General features: G+C 39.0%; 3 protein-coding genes across 5 annotated transcripts in view; 1 reads left to right on the forward strand and 2 right to left on the reverse strand.

Moving 5' to 3' along the window:
• The window catches only part of sod2 (superoxide dismutase 2, mitochondrial), a 167,309-nt gene that overhangs the window by 44,936 nt on the left and 98,397 nt on the right, over nucleotides 1–23,976 (forward strand). The gene's annotated exons all lie outside the window — the stretch shown is intronic.
• Nucleotides 316–3,294, reverse strand: LOC132984906 (enhancer of rudimentary homolog). Its single transcript, XM_061051944.1, has 4 exons — nucleotides 3,139–3,294; nucleotides 2,641–2,728; nucleotides 1,159–1,279; nucleotides 316–1,071 (listed from the first exon to the last, which is right to left on the reverse strand). Exons 1-4 carry the CDS (start codon nucleotides 3,139–3,141, stop codon nucleotides 969–971), a joined length of 315 nt encoding a protein of 104 aa, XP_060907927.1. The 5' UTR covers nucleotides 3,142–3,294; the 3' UTR covers nucleotides 316–968.
• On the reverse strand, nucleotides 3,815–8,940 carry paplnb (papilin b, proteoglycan-like sulfated glycoprotein). 3 transcript variants are annotated; one of them, XM_061051940.1, is made up of 13 exons: nucleotides 8,815–8,940; nucleotides 8,555–8,626; nucleotides 8,078–8,187; nucleotides 7,712–7,772; nucleotides 7,500–7,602; nucleotides 7,200–7,330; nucleotides 6,687–7,004; nucleotides 6,136–6,312; nucleotides 5,898–6,048; nucleotides 5,733–5,813; nucleotides 5,200–5,356; nucleotides 5,030–5,108; nucleotides 3,815–4,258 (listed from the first exon to the last, which is right to left on the reverse strand). In XM_061051940.1, exons 2-13 carry the CDS (start codon nucleotides 8,609–8,611, stop codon nucleotides 3,986–3,988), a joined length of 1,698 nt encoding a protein of 565 aa, XP_060907923.1. In that variant the 5' UTR covers nucleotides 8,612–8,626; nucleotides 8,815–8,940; the 3' UTR covers nucleotides 3,815–3,985. The 3 variants fall into 3 exon arrangements, with proteins under 3 accessions (XP_060907923.1, XP_060907925.1, XP_060907924.1); XM_061051942.1 differs by having other exon boundaries at nucleotides 3,815–4,255; nucleotides 8,815–8,935; XM_061051941.1 differs by having other exon boundaries at nucleotides 8,555–8,634; nucleotides 8,815–8,933.

Consider the following 23,976-nt stretch of genomic DNA (forward strand, 5'->3'; position numbering starts at 1 on the left):
ATACTGTTATTTGCCATTCATTCCCGACGTCTTGCTCAGATAATTGCTAACTCCCCCCCCCGTGAGTATTCAGCCATCTTGGGTCCCTTCTGAGTCAGTACGGGGTTTCCAGCACAGCAACAACAGGGCAGCCCGCCACATTTAAAGAGACAGTTACCCATTTTGTAATATCCAAAAGCAGAAAGGAGTCCAACCATTGAGAAGCAAATCCATATAAAACAGCAGTTTCTTTCAGCTGAAAGATAATGTACCCTTCTTCTTTTTTTATTTATTTATTTTTTTACAAATGGTTATGAAAGTAAAAGTGGAGACCAATCAGAAAGCAATAGTTTATTTTGCTTTAGACAAAGAAAACTGTAACTGAAGATACTGGTTGAAATCAGATGCAATGCATAATGCAAAGTTTACCAAAAAAAACAAAAAACCTCATTATGGTAGGCTCTAGTAACAATGTTTAATAACACTTGAAATATTGGAAATAGTGTTCTGGGTTCAGTGACATGAATGGGTGGGTATGTCAGGCTGCAGCATTATCTCTTTTAAAAATAAATCTGCATTCGCATCCACAGCATGTACAAATTCAACTTCCACGAAAAGCTTTATCAAAACAAAAAAAGTCACATAGAAAAGAAAAAACAAATCCCAGAATTGAAAAATTGTAAAAACAAAAACTGTTTCGTTCCTGGTGAGCTTTTCTCGAAGCAGTGATCCCTCTCAATCAATAAGTTAGTCCTTGTTGCCATTATCCTTATTCTAAACCGATTGTAACACATTTTTCTATATAAAGGCAGAAACTTCTGATGTTAACCCAATTTTCAACCCCTTCCGCTTCCAGAGTACAATATATCGTGAACCCTTTCCTTGTCAAACTGACATGTTGTCCTTTTACACAGATCTTCAAGATGCTGTGGAAATGTTATGCACCTTGAATTCCTTCCAAGTGTGTGGCAAGACAACTCCTGACGCCTTTACTTTGACGCCTGCTGAGCCTGACGCCGCAGCAGGACATATATCTTCTCCTTGATCCAGTCTTTGTTGTATGGTTGGTATGTTTGTGTGTCAGTTCTGTAGCTGTAGGGGGGGGAAAAGATAATTATATAATGTAATATTTGTTTTTAATTAAATTCCACATGCATTTACAAGGGATATTTTACTTACACAAGACAGCTTAGATCTGCCAAGTCATCAATAAAGTCGAACAACTGACTAATGTCGTAAGTGATGGAGGGACTGTTTGGATTCATCCTCTTAAGATGCTCTTCATACATTTTGCAAACGCCTGAAAGAGAGATGACAAAATGTTAAATAAAAGCAAAAACCAGTTCCAAAAGTGTGCATCTGAAATTAAGTACTAAAGCTGTTAAATATCCTTTTTCTACAATCAACTTATTGTTTTAAGACCTAAGGGTATAGAGGATAAAAATCATAGGTTTTTTGTTACAGTGGATGACTGATGTGGTCCCTTACTCCTGTTTTTTGTGCATGAGGTGTCTCCGAACATGTAGCTAGACATTATACTTAACTTTCAAGAACAAAGAAAGAACAATTTAATCATTACATATTTATGTTAGTATTTAATACACAGAAAGAGAAGAGAGAACTTTATTCAAAATGATAGTGCCAGATGATCCATAATTACAGGACAAAAATATGAGAAACACCAAAGAGCATCAACAATAACAGTATGGCAGTTGCAGAACTGCCCCAGGTGGGTGGGCACAGGTGATACTGTGTCTGCGCCCACTGTTGGTGCTGTCACAAAGAAGCTTTAAGCTTACTATGGGGATCATGCTACATGTAACCTTGCTGCTTGGCATTGTGGTGTTGTGCTTTGTTTTTGTTTAACATGATCTTGTCCTCCTCCTCCTCCTTCTTCTTCTTCACCTTCTGGACTGTATTTGTCTCTTTTTCTCATGTCTGTGCTTTCTTTTGGGTTTGTCTTATATTTCTTTTTTGCTGCTGCCATTTTGGCCAGGCCTTGCTCGAAAAAGAGGTCATTTGATCTCAAGCAATTCTGCCTGGTAAAATAAAATATAAAATAAATAAACTATTGCATGCCAAATCGATGCTAAATGAAGAAGTAAATCTGTACTGTGGGCTGCTATGGATGTATGGTGTAAAAGCTGTACAGTCTGTAGGCTGCACTGGTGTAAGGCAAGTATCGGGCAAAAGTTTCTCTGTATTGCGGCTAGAACGATTTGTTTATTGTTGTGATTTGGAAATACTGGTTGAAGATGAAGTTGTCACAATGATTACTGAATGTTGTTTTAGTCTGCGTTGTGGGTTTTAAAGGCTGTGTGTGTGTGTGTGTGTGTTTGTGAGTTTGTGAACAGATTTGCCATTAAAGACAACATGGGAGTGATTAAATGAATTATAGATTAAGTTGTTTACTGAGAAATGTATCTTGGCCGTGTGTTGCGAGGTTGAGTGCATGATATAACATCACTGAAATGTAAAATGTATAAAGGTTAAATGCCTTAAAGAAAAACAATTGAATAACAATAATATAAGAGATTAAAAAAAAGTTGGTTATGGTGGGTATAACCTGCTACAGTTATAAGACAAACTAATTACACTTGTGTGATGACAAAAGAGTTTTGTGATATAGTGAAAGGTGAAATGAACCAGATGAAGACTTACCCTCCATACATTCATTCACTGACTCATAGTCAGCATATGTGCGGCCCTCAGGTCTCTTGGTTGGTTGAACCAGCAAAATTGTGTGCGACTGTAAAAATGATTAAACACATTTTACTTCAAATGTTACTGTCTTCATCACAACACCTACAGTTTTGTGTTTCTACCTCACATTTATTATAAAGCCCCGTGTTGTCTTAAAACCCTCTCAGTGGTTTCATTCAGAGGTAAACGATGGATCACAAATCAGGATGCTAAGATGATATCTACGTCTGAAATAAATACAATGGCTATTCCATCATTCATAGTTAGGTTGACAGGCGGTGATTAGCTGTTAAAATGTAACTTGGTTTTCATCACAAAGAAGAAATAGGACCTTTAGAGTAACGTAAGTAAACGTAGCCTTGTAGCTTGGTAGCTTCGTTGCGGGTTTTCACGGGAGCTAATATAGACAGACCTGCAAGCATTTACCTCTGAAAACATAAAACAAATTCATCTTACCATGTTTTCGTGCTTAAAGCAGACCGTGTCTACTTATTAGGGATGGAAAAAAAGCAACAAATTGATGTATTTTAGCACAAAATGCCCCGTGTAAATTCTGCTAGCTGTAAGATCAAAGCTTCACAGAGGAACTGAAATAAAGTTTTTTTTCCGGTGTTAAATGATTCGCCTTCAAAATAAAGGTTTTGTTTCAAAATAATAGTCTTGCATTTATTCCATAGACTTGTAAGTGATTTATTCACATTGTCAATTTTATCTCTATCTACATTATAATATTCTGCCACAAAATGTATGTCCTTTGTTTGAATCACTTTCTATAATGTAATATTTTATATAATAAGTTGGCTACATGATACGTTCCACAATTTAGTAGAAAAGACCAATATAAGAAAAAGAAGTAGCCTATCTGTCAGGTAAACTTGGTGCAATTGGTGCAAAAACAGATGGAGACGAAATAAAAATACCGATTACCATTAAAATGGAAATTTATTGATTGACAATAACATTGAAACAGTTTTATTTTAGTCCTGATCAATAAGCCAAAGCATCCATGAATAAACAGAGAAATAAAACACCAAAAGGGGTTAAACAGATAACAAAATGAGGACCTAAGACCAGAATGGAGAGCTGGGATCCTTTCAGAATAAATCTGAGGGGGTCTACATCATCTTTAATGTAAATTCCTGTTTAAAAGAAAGGTAGGCCTATGTGGTGAGTTTTTCATAACATGTTAGTGCATGATCTCAGGTATGTACATATTATGTGTGTAAAAAAAATCACATGATTAACTTCATAGAGATGACACTGTATTATTTTCAAGATTTGTAGGCAATAAGGGAACATATGGTTATGCCCTTGCCCTCAGGGCACCCCTGGGTGGCCCTCTCCTGGGGGTCTCTCTGCGAGGTGGAGGTGGGGTGCTCCCACACTGTCTCTGGCATGCTTCCAGGGACATAAAGTTATTGCCATTGCCCTGGCAGCTTCCAAACCAGAACTCGGTACATTTGCCAGCAACTGAGTCATAGTAGTAGCGGACCTTCCAAGTGTCACAAGGGCCCTCGTCACGGGGAAAGAGACACACATCACCAGTGGATGGAGGGACAGGAGCCGGGGTGTACTGCTAAGAGAGAAGATCAAGAAGCGAAAGATTGTAACTCTACTTACAGATTTGACTGATATACAATATAGAGCAGAAAGAATTCAGAGGCTGAGTTCTATTTATAAAATGGGGTATTCCAGTGCTTTAGGATTATGATTTCTTGAAGTAAGTCGACCTGTGACAGACACATTTAAAAAGGTGATTCAAACTTATCCTATGAAAGAGGTATTCTAAATCAGTCACTAGTTTAAAATCATGCCCCATGCAACATACACCCAAAAACTCTTGATAATCTTTTTCCCATAATGCAGTTAAGGTGAACATTTTGATATAACTTTTATTTTCATCTGTTGTCCTGTTCACAATGGGTGCTGCGCTTATGTGTTTCAGGTTCTTCATGATTCAGTTGTTATCATTGGACCTTTTCCCTATCGATCAGCAATGGTAAGGACAATTGGCAGTAAAAACCAAGAGCGACATCAGGCCATATGTGGATCACATTTGATAACCTATAGGTACCATCAGTTAACCTCTGACTTTAGAATTCAAATACCTCATTGCTACCATTACTATACGCAACGGTAGCTAATAGGTCATGTTTTTAAACTTCAAATCTGGCCAAGTATCTGCAAATTCTCCATGTTTTCACAACTTAAATCCTGAAACAAAGTATTATTACTAAATAGAACATTTGAGCATTACATCAGAAGAGAATGGCTTTCAGGTGAATATGGTATATATTTCCTTGTCAGGTGGAACTCTTCATTATTCAAATTCCAGTATGTTTCCTACCACAGTTGGCCGGTACTCAGGACATCCAACTCTTCCAAATCCTTGAGCTTGGGTCACGCCATCCAAACAACAGCCGTATCTAAAAAAAAATATATATATATACACTGAATGTTGGAAACACTTTATGAGACATATTGGTAACAAGAACTGAATCCATAAGCAGTAGTTACCTGGAGCGGACACAGTCATCTTGGGAGCAGCCCTCGCCATGGGGCCCTCTAGCAGAGGTTTGGCCGTCTGGACAGCAGCCATAGAATGACTGAGCACAGTGAGGAGTAATCACAGAAGGGTATGGATCGTACACGATGTTTGTATGTGGCCTGGACGCTAAAGAAAGCAAACACAAACAGAGACATGGTCAAACATGCCTATTGCAACTGTACATTCCATAGCCCTGTGAAAATATGTGCTTATCCTTTTTAGAAGGTTCAAGATTAATTCTGGATCAAGCTAAATTTGGCTGGTTAATTTTTCAGACTGTAAACATTGCTTTCAGTGGTACGGTATTAAAATAAACTCCTCATACTGCTGTGCAATCATGGTCTAGACAGCAGTAATTATAACATTAAGGCACACTATCTTTACTGTCTTTGGAGTAATATTTGAGCTCAAATAACTGGTTCTGCATTCATTTAAAAAAAAGTTGTACATTTTGTTCACTTCTCAGGGGAATCGTTTCAACAAGGTATCCCAGATGACGTACCATAGGGTTCTCCTGGAACGTGGGGCACAAATCCTCTCACAGTGCTTTCGTGTGCCCTTGGATCCTGCACACTTGGCACCACTAAAAAAAAAAAGAACAAAGGTTGATTAAAATAAAAGCACAAACAGTTTAATCAGCGTGTGAATGTGGTCAGATTTGGCTCACATTGTGCTCCGGGGCAGGCCTGTGAGTTGCATGATTCCACAGAGACTGGTCTGCTAGCTGCTCCACAGCGGGCCTCTGGGTAGGGGTTCAGATCTGTATCAAAACAGCCCACTCTCCTCTCCCTCACACCACCACCACAGCTTCTGGTGCACTACAGAGACAAGCCAGGCAAGTGTGAAAAACGCAGAGATAAAATAGTGTGACAAAAGTTGTAGTTGCGATGAGAAATTACAAATACCAGTCCATAGTCGGTCACGTGCCAGGTGATGTGCGTATGGCAGGCAGGTCTGCGGCAAGTCTGGACAGAAGCAGGTCTGGCCAATCCACTGCAGGCGCTTTCAGGAAGGCGTTCACCTCTTGACCCCACGCAGAACACCTCCCTTGTCTGCTGCCCTTCTCCACAAGTCACAGAGCACTGACCAACAAGATATAAAAAAAATTCAGTCCAGCAGCAAACAGTAACTGTTTTAGATATTAATATATTACATCCCAATCACTTTAATACGTCAGTACAGGCTTCTATGTCACAAGAGTGTTTTTTTTTTTTTCATCAAAAGTTTGAAAACTTGATAAGATTGAACATAATCTTCAAAGTATCCACAACTATGGGACAGTTAAAAAAAAATACAGAAAAGTGGACATTTATTGGTGTGTATGTTGTATCTTGTGTTGTAAGGCATACTTTACGTTTATTCTCTTAGATCTACTCCAGAAACAATAAGCCATTGCTTGTTTGTATGAGAGTAAAAACATAAATATAAGGTTGAGTTGTTTTTATAAGGTACAAACCACACTGAAGCTGGACACGCTGTACTCAGCAGCACAGGCGTGCATGTTGCAGGCCTGCTGGCTCTGCGGTCTCTGCAGGCGCTGGGTAATGCAGTAAGACTCTTCCACCACACGGGGGTTGGCAGAGTCCTGAACCCAGCACTCAATGCTGCGATACTGCATGCCTCCACCGCAGGCAGCAGAGCACTCTCCATACACACCAGTTTTGTAGAAGTATGAGAGTGTCTCTCTTGGGTGAGGAGCAACTACAACAGGAGCAGCCGAGTGTACAGAATTTGTGTCTTCATCCAAGCCCATAAACTCTCCATGGGACAGTATCTAGAGGAGGACAAATTATTTCACGTCATATAAAGATGATGAGAGTTGGCGTTTGGGCTTGTGAATTTGGATTACTGATCTTATTTTCCTTTAACTGGGAATAACAAGTTCAGAAAAGATATGCTATAGATATACAGTTCAATACAAAGCGCAGAGAATCTGTGATTTTATTATAGATTATAGTTTTGTTCCTACCCTGCAGACACCATCCACACAGATATCGGTGCGGCCTACGTAGCACTGCGTCCCATCCACGACTGCAGGTCTGTGTCTGTAGAAAAAGTTTGCCCCCCTTGGGACACAATGCAACTCACAGGGATTGGATGCTAAAGAACAAAAAAGATCCAGAAAAGTTATGTCATAAACAATTCATGAATCTATTTTAAAAAGAAAGTTAAATATAGACTGCCTTGAAGATCCAAGATAGTTAAATTCCACCACGACAAAGGTATTATGCCATCTAGAATCATGTGGTATATATAATTGACCAGTTACCTCCATAATAAGGCACCCACGAGTGTTGTTTGCTCTGAAAGTCCGTTCTGTCCAACTGGGAGCACTGCTCCTCCCTGAAGTCCCTGGATCCAACAGGACAAGCCTGTAATTATGCAAAGTTTGGGATTATGGGTGTGATTTATTTGTGTAGGTTGTGGATAGGTTGTTTTTTTATATAAAAAAGCATAATAAAAGTATTTAAGGATAATTACATGCGTACTACAGGTGCGATAGGCTTTGGGGGATCCTAAGCAGTTATGTCCTCCATCAGTCCTGCAAGAGAAAGAAAAGTTTACTATTTGACACAATCTCTTAAAATAGTCTTTTGAAGGAATTCATTGGGCTTCACTGGTCATGTCAATAAAAAAAACATGCCATGGGCATAACTTTACATAAATTATGTTTTGTAATAGAATAAAGTAAGACTAGATTAGGGACATAAAATATGTTATTAATGATTAAAAGCATAAACATAATACAAACTATTGTACAACTTTTAAATCATATGTAAAAAAAAACTAAGTAGCTCACTACAAATTTGTATCTATACCCTAACATGTAATGTCTTAATGTCCTACCTTGAAGTGATACATTTCCTGGTCCTCATTGCCACTCCTGTGCCGCAGGTACGACTGCAGGGCCCATAGGCTCCAAACTCTCCCCAGTAGTCATGGGTTGGTTGTGTAAACTAAAAAACAAACAAACAAACACACAAGAAAAATATAAAGCCTCTAGAACACACAATGCTCTCTCTCACACACCATATCATAACCCACCACTAACCACCACCACACACTAAGAGCATGCTACAGACTCCGAAATAGATGCTGGAACATTTAGCCACAAACCGTCTTTCCTCCTCGACATAAAAACAGCATCACATGTGGGCACATGTGTCAGAGAGGTAAAAAAATTTTTGTTGAGATTTTGGACATACTGTTCTCTCATGTACTTTGCAATTTCTACGTATGGAAAAGAACATATGAGTACCATCGTATGATAACCAACGTATTTGAAAATGATAAGATCTTGTGAATACTAAAAGTAAGACTCACAGTGAAAGCCGGTACAGCAAGCAGCTGCAGGAGACCCAGGACTTGTAGGATGTTCATGATCACCTGAAGAAACTGCAGAACTACCAACACAAGAGAATAGCAACTAAATAATGACACTTTCAATGTTACTGATTTACTTTATACATAATGAGTTCCTAAATTCCTGGAATTACCTGATATTTTTTTACACATGCAAATTGCTTCAGCAGGATTTATCAAACAGTTTTAAAAAGAAGTCTTCAGAGTGTATTTTTTCCTACCTCTCAAAGTTAAATTTCCCAGCTGGTCGAGCAACAGTCCAGAGGGACGTGCAACGCAGTCTTGAAGGTGGGCACTGACACCCAGCTTTCTATCTCCTCACCCTTTGAGCTCACACACACCCCAGCCCAGAAAGTGTCAGGTTTCAACCACACAGAGGAACCGTTTTTCCCCCCATCATATTTTTTTTTTTTACATTGAATATATACTTCTATTTTGAACATGTCTGCCGTTAAGACCCTCAGGCTATGACACTTTATGTGCTGGAATTTTTCCAAATGTTCTAATAGGTACCTGTGTTTAACTTAAAGAAATTATCAATACTGAAAAAGTGCATTTGTGAAACTATTTAGTGAACTCAACGTGTTTTCAGAAACAGATAGAGGAAGAGGAGGATAACATTTTGTTCACATGTATGAATGGTTGTACACATTGATTTTTAGCGCAATAATTTACCCATCCCACCAAAATGAGTTTGACAGCTAAAAAGTTAAAGTTTCCCGTTGATTGATTTTTTTCACGTCGTACGCCACTGAATGTGCTTTTCACACATCCCATAACCACTAAATACAGACCAATAAGTCACAGCAGAGAAGCTGATGGGAGAAAAACATGGCTTGAAGATCTATTTATGTATTTTAGTGCGTAACCACGAAGGAGTGTGGCCTGGATGGGAAGAGAATATGGAAGAGTCATCAAATTCAGTTAAAAAAGAAGCTCGAGGAGCCATCCAGGCTGACAAGAGTAACAAATACTGAATACTGTAGTTTAAGCTGTCAACACGGAATACCTTAGTGATGGAAATAAGGGATGAGTGTACGTTAGTGGGTGGGCTGGAAAAATATATAATGACAGCAGACATAAAAGTAAATCATTTGTTGACACGCAGCTAGTTTGGATTTGTGTATGGTCTTGTCATCATATCAAACACAGCGGCAGTAGCACATGACAATCTAGCAAAAAGCAAGGCTACAAATTGCTGTCAAGCTCATAAAGTTCAAATTTGGCTATAACAATGCTATTCTTGCTTTGATAGCATAAAGGCAATACAACAAACTGTAGGCTACCCCTGTTAATCATATAACGTTCACGTTTTACTTAAACAATTACGTCATTGCATCGCTATAGCAGGAAAGGAATACAACAAATAGTCACACTCATAAAGTTTACTTTTTACTTAAACAATCACTGTTTCAGACATTACACTCAGTGTGGGAAGCTCCAATGACCATGTACTTTGTATTGCTGCATTCTAGTTTTTTAGTCAACTATTTGCCTGAAATCCCGAATCCTAAATAAGTCCTAAATTAATCTTGAAACCTAAATTAGTAGATCAAAGAGAAAACAAAAGGACAATACATTTTTAACAATCCAGAGGGACATATAACATATAAGTTAAAACTACATATTAGCTAAAATAACAATATATAAGCTACTATAACAACAGCTTACATTAGCAACCAGCCATCTAGCTAACATAGCTAAAGTTAGAATATTAATGTTCACATGTGTTGGGCCTATTCACGATATGACTTAATGATGATAAGAAAGACATTAACAGACTAACTAGATAACATTATTGTTAGCTATAAGATTATGGCAACCTTTCCAAAATGTTATTCATGATGATGCAGCTTGATGATAATAGAAAATGTGTTAATAGATTTAAGTTAGCAAAAAAAAGTTATAATGTAGCCTACTAAATCCATTAGCTTCCGACAACAGCTAATGTTAGCAATAATGTACCTTGTAGCTAGCTAGCATCAAAAATAGCTAAGAATATACAACTACTGTATCGTAGATAAATATCAAAGGTAATGTTAGCATTTAATCATGACTGAGCCAACAGAACTGCTAGGTCGCTGTTGTCTGATGGTAGCTATTGGTTAACATGATGTGTTTTAGAGGAAAATGGCTGCTGCCTGACTATGGTGAATTCCTATAGGCCTATAACAGCAATGCACAAATGTTACCCCTATTCAGCTCGGAAAGCAACACAAGTTGTCCCCCTTTTAAACTCATAAAGTTCAGATTTTTCTAAATATTCTACATAGCCTACTGTGTTGTCATAAGTCTTGTTTAAACTTTATGATTATTTTTGAGGCTGTATGTATCGTAATATACTTACAGGAAAAAGTGTAGGGTTACAGATTCGTACATTTCAAAAAATACTCTAACTGAAATATGTCAGATAACACACAAAAAATGTAATTTCCACAGCTAAATGTTTGTATATAGCCATACAAGAATCTTATCAAAGCATTGTTTCGAAGTCACAAAAACCTCAACATCACATCCCACCTCCATACCCATCCATCAAGTCCAATTTTTGTCTCACACATCCAATTCCAAAACCACACCCCCAGCTGTTTTTGTTTTCTCCTAAATGAGAAACTGAGTCTGTTTGGCACTTCTCTCCCCCTTAAAGCTGTCGATTCAGTTTTTGTGTTTGCTTCTCTTTGGCTTCAAAGGCGCTCTTGGTGCTGAACAGGTCCTCCACATTATCCATGACCTCCTGCATTTCTCTCGACAGCTCTGAGTAGCTCTCCTTTAGGTCCTCTTGCTGCTCTTTCAGTTCCACCGCTGCCCGCATCAGCTCGGTGGCCTGGTGGCTGCAGTGGCCTCTCAGCTCTTCCACGTCAGACAGAAGCACCTCCATGCTCTTGATCAGCTGCTGCAGCCGGTCTGAGGTCACCTCGAACTCTGATGTGTCCAGACCGGCTGCCTGGTTGTTGTCTGGAACCTGGACCTGGGCTTCCTGATCTTCCTTTGAGTTTGACTGCATCCTCTTTCTGTAGCAGCTCTCAGGCACCTGATTCAGTGGTCAACTTCAACAAAACAGGTATCTGGAAGAAAGGGTAATCATTTATCTGGTAGCCAATGTCTTTAAAAGGACAAAGGTTATAGAAAAACAGGAAAATATTGAGAGAAAAAGCCAAGAAAGATGCAGAGCCACCAACACCATTTGTCTCCCTCAGGTGATAAAGAGTCTAAGCTCCTTGCAGGGGGGGAAAAATTCACTTCTGACTAATCTCCTCTGCTTGTGCACCTGCGTACAGTGTCTGTGTATGTAGGTTCATGTGTGTGTGTGTGTGTGTTTGCTCAGGTGTCCTTTCACTGACATGTGCAGCCCTGTAATCCATTTAGGGCAGCTATCCTGAGCAGCACCCTTCCCGGTGCAGACCACAGCCGCCTTCGGTGAGCGGCAGGCGGGACATCAGATTACGTGGTTTCTTTTCTCCTCCTCCCAGCCTTCTCACTGCCGCTGCCGTCTGAGCAGACAGCTTAACCCCATCCTGGTGAACTCATCTGTGGGTGGCCTCGACGCTCAGTGTATAATCTTTTTTTCTATCCCCTCTGACCCCTCTAGTTCTTTGTGTCTCTTTCCCACAGGTATTGATCTGACGATGTTCCTTTCAAAGTGTGTTTAGTGTTTCACTCTTGTGAATGTGTTCAGTAATTAAGGTAACACCAGACAGTTTAAGACACGGTTATTTAGAGGGCAAAGATTTAGGACACTGATCTATCTTTATACACTGTATAATGCACCTATACAGGAGAATCAACTAAATCAGTCTTGTATCTATAAGCAGGCCTATCCACAGTGCTACTCTTTATGCATATTTTAAACACCTTTATTTCTGATATCTTCTATTAATAGTGCACTTGTGTAGTTTGAATTTTAAGTTATTCAAATGTGTTTTGCCCGCCACAGTCTAAGCAAATATTTGCCTTTGATTCTCAAAGTAGATTGAATTATAACGAAGGTTTTGAGATGATGCCCTCTGGTTCATCAAGGAGGCTCCAGCTAGAAAGAAAATACCATAGAAAGCTGCATATGATTGTGTTCAATCACATAAAGTGTTGCTGTATTTCAAGACAGAAATGTGTTCGTCTGTTTATTTACTCCAAATCAAACCCTTTTAAGTGCACAATTGTGTATAAATCTAATTCCCATAACTGGAAATGATCGATTTAGCCTAACATCAATCAATAAATCATCATTTTGAAAACACATTTGGGAAGATACCTCATTTACTGTATTGCAAAAGTAGAGTAAAAAGATACCAGACATCTACACACATAAATGAGACTTTATTTTGCGCTAAAAAGTGGTACCTCAGTGATGTTTAAATACTGTCCTGCTTACTGTATATTTGAATTTGAGAAAATATTCAACAAATCAACCTGAAAAAACTCACATACATGTATATTTGATAACATTTTGGAAGAAAAAACATACATATTTATCAGAATAAGACGGTATTCATATGTATATTAGCATGTTTAATAGCAGAGGTGTAAATTCCAACAGTCTTACCTTCATGAAGAAGAGCCATGTGTTTAAAAATATTTTAAAGGGAACCTTCCCTTCAAATGGCTGTGATGATAAGGAGTGACATGGTGACCTCACCACCCTCTGTCTCTTATCAATTCAAACCCACTTGCTGTTGGGAGACCACTGTTAGTGAAAGATTAGACTGCTTCCCAGTAGTAGTGTAAGCATTAGCTGTAACAGAAGAGCAGTGGGGGGTTATTTATTTTGGATTTAGGACTGTAAACCTCCAAGAAAATGGATTGATGTATTATTTCCGACACATAGGAAGGAAAATATGGTAGTGCCAGAAAGGCTATAGTGGATATGACGCGTGCCCCATGTACAGAGGCTGAGGTCCTTGTCGCAGAGACCATGGGTTCAAATCCAGCCTTGACACTTTGCTGCAAAAAATGAAACTTAAAAAAAGGAAAGAATGAATCAAAGGGTTAAGAAAACACAATAGGAAAAGGGTTTTTCTGTTGCATGTTAGCTCATGCAAAGGCATCATAGAAAGCCGAAGAGCTGCTGTTTTATATGAGCGGCATGGGACAACAACATCCAGAATGAAAATGAATGAGATTTTAAGAAGGAAGAAAAAAGGAAACATCATTATGAGGCATTAGCACACAAAATGCAACCCAACAAAGAAAGTAAGAGACAAACAGGAAACATGTATATTTCTAAAGAAGTATGTGCACTTACTTGGAGGAGCTTTATTATTGCATAAACAGTGATATGAGATATAAATACTCATAAATACAGTGACGATTTGAATACTTGTGTCTGTTGTCATTTACAGAGAGCATGCAGGATGTTTTTACATGCAGACTGAAGATAAGCTAGATTATGTGTAAGGCATGGAGCCTGTCCAAAAGGCGGCTTGTTTGCAAACCCCACAGTGACCACACTCACTGAGTGATGGTAATGCTGTTGCTATTTTGGACAGATCTCTAAATGTTGCTTATCAGTTATTCACACAGAAACACGAGGTACGTAAGTTGTGGCATCTGTGTATTTCCTCCATCCCAAAGCCTCCTGTGGCTTTCTTTGATTACCGTACTCCAAAGAACGATGCTACTTTTTGGTTTTGAAGGGGTTTGCAAATCTATTTTTAAAGTAAAGGTTGCTGTACATTCTTATGCAAAGTACTCATCAGACATGAAAACAGATTATCCAACATTATGCAGAAGGCTTCAAATCAACATGAGGGTGACAATTCTTTTTTACATTAAAATTGTTTTGAAGTGATTTACAGATCTCAAACTATCTCCCTTTTAGTTGTAATTAAAGGGAGTTGAACATGATATTTCAACCTTTCTCAAAATATTCTTAAACTGTGTTCCTGCTCTTGATTTTTTTGTCCATCATGTTATTTTAATCAATGGAGGTTTGCTTTTGCTTTGCCTTTCATGTGTCCACAGGCCACTAAATAATATTTTATATTGAAAACGAATATGACAAAAAAAAAACCTTGCTTGAGTCTGTTTCCTTTTGGACTTTTAATAGATAAATTATATTTGAAATTGTATCAATATTAAATGAATTCCCTATACGCTTTAATTCCATCGTGTAACAAAAACATAGACTTTTCATTTCTGTTGTTTACAAGAAATGTTCAGTTTTTAACTTTAGCTTGAGTAAAGCTTAAATAAGAAAACATACACAATAACAAATGTAGATAGCGTACAGTGCAGGAAGAGGCAGAAAACTCAAACAGCTTATATGAAGTCATAATTATGTTCAAATATGGATAGTAGTATGTTAAACTTATATTTAGGAACATACAGTAACAATAGCAATCAAACCAAAAGCAGAAAAACGGAATACCCGTATGTGAGTATGTTGTCCATATTACTGTGACAAACAGACATTTTATTGGCTAATTCCTGTTGAGATTAACAAAAAATATCATACACATTTTGAACTATGTCATAAGAATTATTGAAAACATTTTCACCCTCACAAAAGGCTGAAGGTATTTTCTCTTTTTAAAATGTTGTTAATAACATTCAATGTCTTTACAACACCTCCTTATTTGTCACCAAAATATTCTTTTCAAAAAGTTCTACTTATATAGTCTACTTAGTATATATTTGTTTATGTAAGATTTATAGGCACTATGGGTAAGGGGTGTAAGAATATACATATTTTCTGTATAGTTTGCTCTCTCACTGGAGAGTCAGGTGGGTGATAAATAACTCCTACAATGATATTCTACAATGAGCTCTACAAAAACTGATTCCACCACTACCCTCTGAAACATCAGGAAGTTCATCCCAAATTTTGAATTCATATAGTCCCAATGAACAAACAGAGATTCTCCACCTCAAGATCTACTCTCACACAGTAAACTTAATTGTATTTATGTCATTAAAAAAACATCTGGAGTCCTCTATAAGCCATGTTTCTGATAAAGCACGTTTTCAAGCAAAGTTCTGTATGAATAATAATAAAAAAGATATAAAGTCCACAATTTTATTGAAGAGAGTAAAGTTAATTCAAATCTTCCTCATCCAGCCAAAGACTGGACGTTTGAGTTCGAGACCGGAGTGAAATCTCGCCACATGTTCAGAGAAAAACAGCAGATGTCACTGTCATTCCAGCTTTGGTCAAAACGACATTGTTTCACCACTATTAAGCTTCAGAGTTTCAGTGTGACGTTATTGTTATGCTTCAATATCTCCACATGAGGGTAGTGTTGTAATGTTTTAATTCTGATTTGAGCTCTTGAGAAATGTGTTGACCATACATGCATTCTTTGTATTGTCTGGTTTCACGCTTACATTTGTTTTTTAGTTTCATTTCTTTGTGAATGTACGTACACCTTGAGTTGATATTAACTTAAGATAAGACTCACGTGTGTGCGCTTGTAAAATACAAAAAGGAGTGAGACTCATATGTTTCAGTGAACCTTTAACATGTGTGACCATTTAAGTGCCGACATGTGTATTCATGTGTGTGTTTCTGTGTGAGTGGGTGCTGTGTCAGGGGTGCAGGGGTATGGATTATTTGGCCCTGGATCGTATTCAGAGAAGCCAGCCAAGCATTGAGCGGAGAGCAGAAAGGGGGCATTGTTGTGGTCCAGATAAGTGTCATAGGTGCCTCAGAAAATAGAATTCACTCAAGGAGGTTTAACAAAAACACACTTGCAACAAGCGCCTGACCCCTTTGGACTATGCCTGAACCCCTTTTTGCAATAATGAAGGGATTAAATGTATCAATTCTCATGGTCTGGCATCTGTAAGTGGGTTATGTTGGCTGTAACTAATTGGTACAAGAATGCATGGACAAGAAAATGTATGAAAAGGGAATTAAGTCAGGTCTGAAATTAAACTATATGACTAAATTTCTGTTTCTTTGATAAATTGGGGCGTTCAAATGTAGGTTTTTTCAACAGAATGTAGCACAGATAGTATCAGGTCAGTCATCAGTTATTTCTGGTACTTATTACTTCCTACTTTATTGGCAACATAAGTCGTCTGGTATCTGTAAAAAAAAAACATTCCTGTGAATTACTTGGAAACAGCTTTTGTCCCATCCTCCCTCTCCCTGTCTTTCTTTGTCTCGTATCTCCTCCCAGACATCTGTTTTTTCTCGACGTAACGCTTTCAGGCAACCCTCCATCATGGCTAAAACAAAAAAAAGTGCATGGCAGCGTTTCCCGTCTATGATTTACTCACAAGTAAATGAGACCATAAAAAGTTCTCCGTGTCACTGAAAGAATGGGAGAGTTATGGGCCAGTGGCTCACATGCAGCCTGAGCCCTCTAGACCCTTTGGGGAGGGGGGACCGGGGGCTTGCCACGATGTCCCTACATGCAGGACTGTTACCCTATTTATGGACTCTCCTGGGTGTGCATGGGCCTGTGATTTATAGCTCTCCATCTGGTTCTTTGGGGGCATTGTTGTTGTTGCTGAGGCCAGGGAGTAAGAGATGGAGACGCCGCTAGGATGGTCACGGATGGAATAAGGTGTACTTCTGTGTGGTTATTCATACCCGCCATGATGTCACCCATTGGTTCAGAAGTTCAGCATTTGGCTGCAGTCATGATGGTTTTCTTGAGACAGAGGTTAACATATTAGGGAGAAGGGGTGCTGGAGAAGAGCCAGCCATTGTCAAACACTATGTTTTCAAAGCTTTCAAAGCCAAAGCCACACACATTTCAATTCTACTACTTGAATTTTACTAACCAAAAAACACTTGAGGTGGCTCACTCACCCGACCCGGTCATCTCTCAACTGGAAGGTTTGGGTTCCAATCCCCAGCTCCTGCGGTCACATGTCAAAGTGTTCCTGGGCAAGACTCAGAACGCCAAATTGCTCCTGTTGTATAGCCAGTGGCATGTGAATGGGTGTGAATGGAATAGTTCTGATGGGCACTTGCACACTTTACGTAGCGACCTCTGCCATAATCGAGTGAATTCAATGTGTTGTGAATGGGTGAACATGGCGATCATTTTAACGTTGAAGATTTGAGCGGTATTTCTTTTTTTAACCGTCATTTACAGTTTCTTTCAAACATCATTCCAGAGTGACATTTAAATCTCTGAAAAGAAAATCATTATTCCTTTGAGAACATTTTGAAAAGATTTAGTAAAAAAGCAGCTAATCTGCACTCCACCCACAGCTCTCAGATGTGGATCAGTTTCCTTGAGACATTGCCTCTTTCTGGTAAATGGGTGGGATTCCTGATCCTGTTCCTCCAGGGGAGTACAAGTGCATGAATAGCTAATGATCCAACGAGACCTCCCCTGCTTTTATTTCATGCCAGAAAATTTCTCCTCCACTGTCAGAGAAACAAAAAGGAAAAGTCGACACTGTGTTTTTGTCCGTAACCCAATTCTTATGAAACTGTAATTGTCTGAGTCAGTCAGACGGGAAGTTTAAATATTTCCCTTCAGATTCTTCTGGAAGAACAAGAACAGATTTTGGGAAAATGGTTGATTTATGTTCCTATTGGCACCTGTTGAAAGTAACTAAAAATGACTCATCTTACGGGAATGCAATTGTAGAATTGCATGGACGCTTTTGCATAGCTCAAGCCTATAAAACTGTGTCAGATCAGTGGATGAGGCCAGAGAAAAAGAGTGCAAACAGTTGTGATCCTGGTAGGCTTAAAATATAAGCCAGTTTGGATCAGTCGGTCGAGCAGGCACCCCTTGTACAGAGAATCCTCGTTGCACAGGTCGAAGGCTTAATACCCGATCCCGATGCAGTTTAGTGCATGTCCATCACTCTCTCTCCCCACATTTCCCTCCAAAGCTGTCCCATTCCATGAAGGCTAAAAATATCTATGAAATAATCTTTAAAATAAACAGATAAACAGGACTATCTTTTCCAAATAACAGAGATGTAATTCAAGGTGGAACGCATCAGACTGACCTTCTTATGACTCATGTCCATTGTGATTGTGAATGTGTGCCCACAGTGTTAGTGAAGTGGAGCATTTTGCCCAGTTCATGATACATATAACATTGATCTTCCCACCAGCCCAGAAAGCTCCATTGTTAGGTCACTGTTCTGTTGCACCTGATGTAAGATAGCTCCCAGCACTGTACTCCCTTAACAGAGCTTTAATTGTTTTGTTTCCCCTCCACATTCTTGGGTTCTCAGTCTCACCCCTGTACACGCTCACACACATGTGTTGGACACAAACCCGAACAGATTGAAGCAGTGCTCCTCAAACATTATTTGTTCTTTCAAATGGAGTGCTATGCTTGGCTAGCAGTACTAACAAATACAAGCATGTGAATGTTGATCTCCACGGCCCTAAAGTGAAACCACATTTTTTCCAAGGAAGGTGGAGTAAATAGGGACGTATGAGAACCACTCACTGTAGGTAGAAATAACACTCTACAATCAATAAGACTTCTACAATCCTACTTCATGTATTTGTGTTTGATTATGCAACTTGAGAACCTTGAATCATCTTCTATGAAAACTGTTTACTCTTAATCATAACAGTCCTCAATATCAGTGGCTCTCAACTCCCAGAGCCGGGACCCACCGGTCCCAGAGCCGTATTCAGTGTGTCGTGAATGTGTGCCGGGGGGGGGGGGGGGGGGAGTTGGTTTTGCGCTGTTTCTTTCTTCTGTAACATGTTGTCTAAAGGCTGAGGTCCAAACTGCATTGGTTGAAAGATATCAGAAATTTGGGATTTGATTTTTCATGAAGGAGTTGGTGGTGGGTCCTCTCAATATGTTTGGATGTGATTAGCTATAATATTTTTTTAAAGGTCTTCTGTAGTAGGCCTACTTCTCCATATCTTAGAAAATGTTTAGATGCCTCAAGTCATGTCACCTAAGTCAGTATCAACTGAAGCTGCAGAGCGCCAGTTAAACAATGACAAAATCCAGGAGGTGTAATGCTATTCAGAAGTACCTGACCTCTGACGTCGCTCCTAATCTGTGCTTCAGGATGTTACCCTGAGGCTACATTAGCCATTGTGTCTAATCTATCTGTTCTCGCCGTAGCTAACTTTAGCAAAGGGAGAGCCTAGTTCAGTCTCTCTGCTATAGTTAGGAGGGAGATAAAGTAGAGCCTTCTGGTGACAGCCAAGCTCCTTTCAGAATATCATAGCAAGAACTTTAACTTTACCTCATACCTGGTCCAGTCTGGTTTGAAAGCTATTTTGTCCAATATTCGTCAACTTTGTCACGGTTAGGGGCGCTGGTGGACTAGCAGTTAGTTCACGTCCCATGTACAGCTGCTATAATCCTTCAAGCGGGTGACCCAGGTTCAAGTCTGACCCCACGGTTCCTCTCATGCATGTCATTCACCCCTCTCTCTCCCCTTACCACTGTCCTGTCAAATAAAGGCAAAAGAAGCCCAACAATAAATCTCTAAAATATATGGTTATGGACTAAACATGTAGCAATGAAAAGAATCAGGGGGTGTAAAGTTTTGAGGAAGACTCCTTCACTGCAGCTCCCACATCTGTTTGAGGAGGGTACATTAGCCGCTACTAGCATAACATACTCAAATCTCCAACCGAACTTACTGCAGTTAAGTGGCATTATGGACAATGTTAGCACAAGGTTTTGAGAAAAAAGAAGAACAGATTAGAGGAAAAAGCCAATATATCTTTTAACTGAATGAAATGTTAATGATGACACTATAGAACACTTAGAAACAAAGCATATATGCGACGGCCTGCTATCAGTAGAATATGAGAAGCACAAGTGAGCAAGCAGGTCAAATAATTCTGTAGCTCTTTTTTATTTGTTTTGTTTAAAATCTCTCAAAAACGATCATAAATCATATTCATCTTTCGACCTCTTGTGGTTGTCCACACTCCCAGGTTAAAATCATTGTTTTGCACAAGGGATAAAGTCGTTCTGGTTTCAGGTATTATGCAACGAGAAATATTTGTCCTACTCACAACATAAAGAAGAAAATATGTTTCCATCCCTTTTGGACATGAACGTCTTAAATCAGCTGTTTGATAAACCTTTTAGAAGAAAAAAAAAACAACATGTTTCACTCATGGATATTTTATACTGCTGCTGCCAGGACCTCATTTACTCTTATTTTGGGCCGGGAAGCGGGTTTTAGACTCTGGGGAAATCAAGTGTGCCTCTGGTCCTCTCACAGCTAATTAGTGTGTGAGCTAATTGCATAGCTAACTTTAGCAAAGCGACAGCCTAGTTCCATCTGCTTGCTTTCTATATAGAAGAGGGGAAGATGAAGTAGAGCCTTCTGGTTACTTCTAAGCTCCTTTTATAATATTCTAGCAAGAACTTTGACCTCTGGAACCTGTGATCTTTTGTCTGTTTGGCAATACACTTACAGAGACTAAGACCTTTTGCATTAGAACATAATCATGCCTCTGGTTCAGATGTATTGTCTGTATGTCTGGTGTCTTACAACATGACTAAAAAAACACTTCTGCCTCTCTGAGCAACCTCAGATTTAGGTAAATACTCAAATTTTATTTCTCACCAAAAGCGACATGGCAATTTTAATACGTGTGTAATGACTGGATTCTAAATATAAAGCAGACAACCAGCCAATGAGCTTAGCCTTGTATGAAGTCGAGAACAGGGAGGAGTAAATTGTTAATCTCACGTTCACAACAAGAAGGAAGTTATTCTCGTCGGCATTTTTTTACACAGGAAATGTTTTTGATCTGAAACATCTTGAACATCTTGAACTCACAATATTTTAAATGAACGAATCGCCTAGTTGCTCTATAGCTTCATTTCTTTGTAGCATACAGACATGGGGCTGTTTTTTAAATGACAAAAGAAGGGGTGCTGGTTCAGCTCAGTTGGTAGAGCAGGTGCCCCATGTTGCCACAGCCCTTGCTGTTCAAGGTTGCAGGTTCAATTCCCCATCCTGGCAATATTTGGTGCATGTTATTATTTATCTCTTTCTCACAACGTTTCCTGTCTCACTGGCTCTCCTAACCAAATGTAGGCAAAAGGCCCCAAAAATAATGAAACTACGACATAAATTGTGCCCATACAGATATTGACCCATTCACAGTGTCTGATCACCCTCATTGATGTGGATTGAAGGTTGAAATTTCCAAACAGATATCTCAAAACCTTGTAAAACGTTACCTGTATGTCAAGCTGCTATAGGTAATAACTGAGGTTTGATGTAACTTCAGTGATTTTGTTCAACCCTTTCAGGTCTTCTCTATGCTAATGTGTACTGCAGCTCAAAAATCAGTTCGGTAATCTTTCTGCAGAAACTAAATTATTCTGAGTCATAAGATTTTGTACTGTTTGCTCTGTTAGCAGATCTTCAGATTACAAGATTTCACACATGTTCTCACTCTCACATCTTAATAACAATGTCCCTTGTTTAGTGCTTCAAACATAGCTCCCTTTGTTGCATACGAAACCAGAGTTTGTCTGAGGTGAGCCATAGGCTCTTGCGGTTTGATGACCTCAACTTGCCCTGATGGAGAAAACAGACACCCATTTCCATCAGATCCCCCACCTGCCACTCACCTAACTTCCTGCATTAGAGGTTGAGTTGGCGGAACGAGGTACGCCCCTTTAGACACAAATATGATATGTAATGCACCCAACATGCAACAGATGACAGGAGAGAAAGATGAAGCAGGGTTTATAAGGGATGGATTTAAAGACAGAAGAAGTAGATAGCAGTGTATCACGTTTCTGGGAAATGGAGCTGAGGATTGCACAGGGTTGACTCCAGAGGAGATGCAACACTGTGAGAGCTGCTGTCTCACTTACTTGTAAAAGCAAACGCGTAAAAGACTCAGTCACAAGAGGCTGTGATTAAGCTGCACCTGGTTTAGAAATGTCCGGATCAGGTGCAAAGCGAACGGCTCGTGAGATCAGAGGTCAGGCTGTGGGCTGCTGCTGTAGAGAGAAACATTCACACTGATGTTGTTTGAAATATTTTGCTTTTTTCTAAAGTAAAAAGCAAATTAAATCAACAAAATGGCAAGAAATGTAAAGAAATTGCTGCCTGTGTGTATGATTGTATATGTGGAAGAAGGAGCACATTCTAAGCATAACAGTTCCTGGGCTCAACCTAAGAGGACAGCCAGTTACCTGGATGACATCATCGTCTCTGGACAACACCAGGTAGTGATGTAACAAAAAAGGTGTCAAAAATAGAAAAAAAAGAGACCCAGGACACCTGACTTGTTGCACAAGTGTTCTCATTGAAGGTCGAACACTAATGGATATTTGTGGCTCCATGTGGCTCTAGTCTCTTTTACGTAACAAAGTATTGCCTCACAGGAATCTTTACTTTCTTATTCAACCTGAGCTATTGTCAGCTCTGTGCTGTAATGACATGCTGGGAACATGGTAACTGTTTCTAATTGATTTGTAAAGACTAGGTGTTGCCTATAAGGAAGGACAAACTGTGCATGATGGTTTGATAAAACATGTTTCAATGTTATCTGATCACGCTCTTTTTACCGTAACACTCGCAGATACCAACAGGCTGCTCTATTATTTTCGTTCCTTTCAGAACAGCTGAGCCGAAAATAAAATAAAAGTTTTCATTGACAATCAGTGAACTCAGTGAAATAACAAAGTGCAAACTGCTTTTCCCAAGGATTTTAAATGAGCTCAATGAGAGCGATGACAGATACGCTGTAGTTTCCTCCTGCGCTGATTAGATAACTTGGTGTCTCTCGGTTTCACTCAGAGTGATATACAGAGATAGGAGGCAACTTTTTGCAACTTGGATTGAATAATTCGTAGATATATTAACAATGCCTCAAATAAACAAAGTGATACACAGAGTTTAAGTAATTGGCTTATGGGTGTCAGAATTGTATTTTTTATTAAATCTCAAATAATGTGAGAAAAAATAAACTGCATGGAAAGAGTCTCATTTTGAATTTAAAGCTTTAGAGCTGTTGCTCTCACAAATTATGTAACTTTAGACCAACATGTAAAAATATACACATTTTTGTATAATAGTATTTTGAAAAAATGCTTCCGCTTTTAAAGGTTATTCCCATTTTGCAAAAAGACCCATCTGTACTGAACAGCCATACTGTGAAGCGCTAATGAATTATTCAGGGTACAAATAGAGACTCTCAAAATCTTATAACTGGTGAAAATATAATCCATTTATCTTTTAGACTCCTAAATGTGTGTTTTGTGACTGCTCTCTTGTGTCCTCAGGTCTTACAGCAAGAATACGACCATTTTTTTCTAAACTTTTTTCAGATTTAACTGTATATTCAGCATCTCACTTGTGTTGTGATTATACAAAAGGCGTCACTCTTTTCCCACCACATCAGCATACATTATGTGGGTGCCACATGGGCACTGATCAGAGATAGCATTACACACCCTCTTAGGCATTTCCTGTGGCCTTTCCTGCTTTTTTCATGACTTCATGTG

Source organism: Labrus mixtus, chromosome 12 (genome assembly GCF_963584025.1).
Source record: "Labrus mixtus chromosome 12, fLabMix1.1, whole genome shotgun sequence".
Classification (NCBI taxonomy): Eukaryota; Metazoa; Chordata; class Actinopteri; order Labriformes; family Labridae; genus Labrus; species Labrus mixtus.

Excerpts from the sequence above, each read along its gene's own strand:
- LOC132984906 (XM_061051944.1), bottom strand. Across the intron at positions 1,280-2,640 it reads AGTGAATGAATGTATGGAGG|GCGTTTGCAAAATGTATGAA; the intron begins GTAAGTCTTCAT and ends TCTCTCTTTCAG. Across the intron at positions 1,072-1,158 it reads GCAGATCTAAGCTGTCTTGT|CTACAGAACTGACACACAAA; the intron begins GTAAGTAAAATA and ends CCCCCCCTACAG.
- paplnb (XM_061051940.1), bottom strand. The coding sequence starts at position 8,611 with ATGAACATCCTACAAGTCCTGGGTCTCCTGCAGCTGCTTGCTGTACCG. Across the intron at positions 6,313-6,686 it reads GCGTGTCCAGCTTCAGTGTG|TGCTCTGTGACTTGTGGAGA; the intron begins GTTTGTACCTTA and ends CTTGTTGGTCAG. Across the intron at positions 5,109-5,199 it reads GATGACTGTGTCCGCTCCAG|ATACGGCTGTTGTTTGGATG; the intron begins GTAACTACTGCT and ends ATTTTTTTTTAG.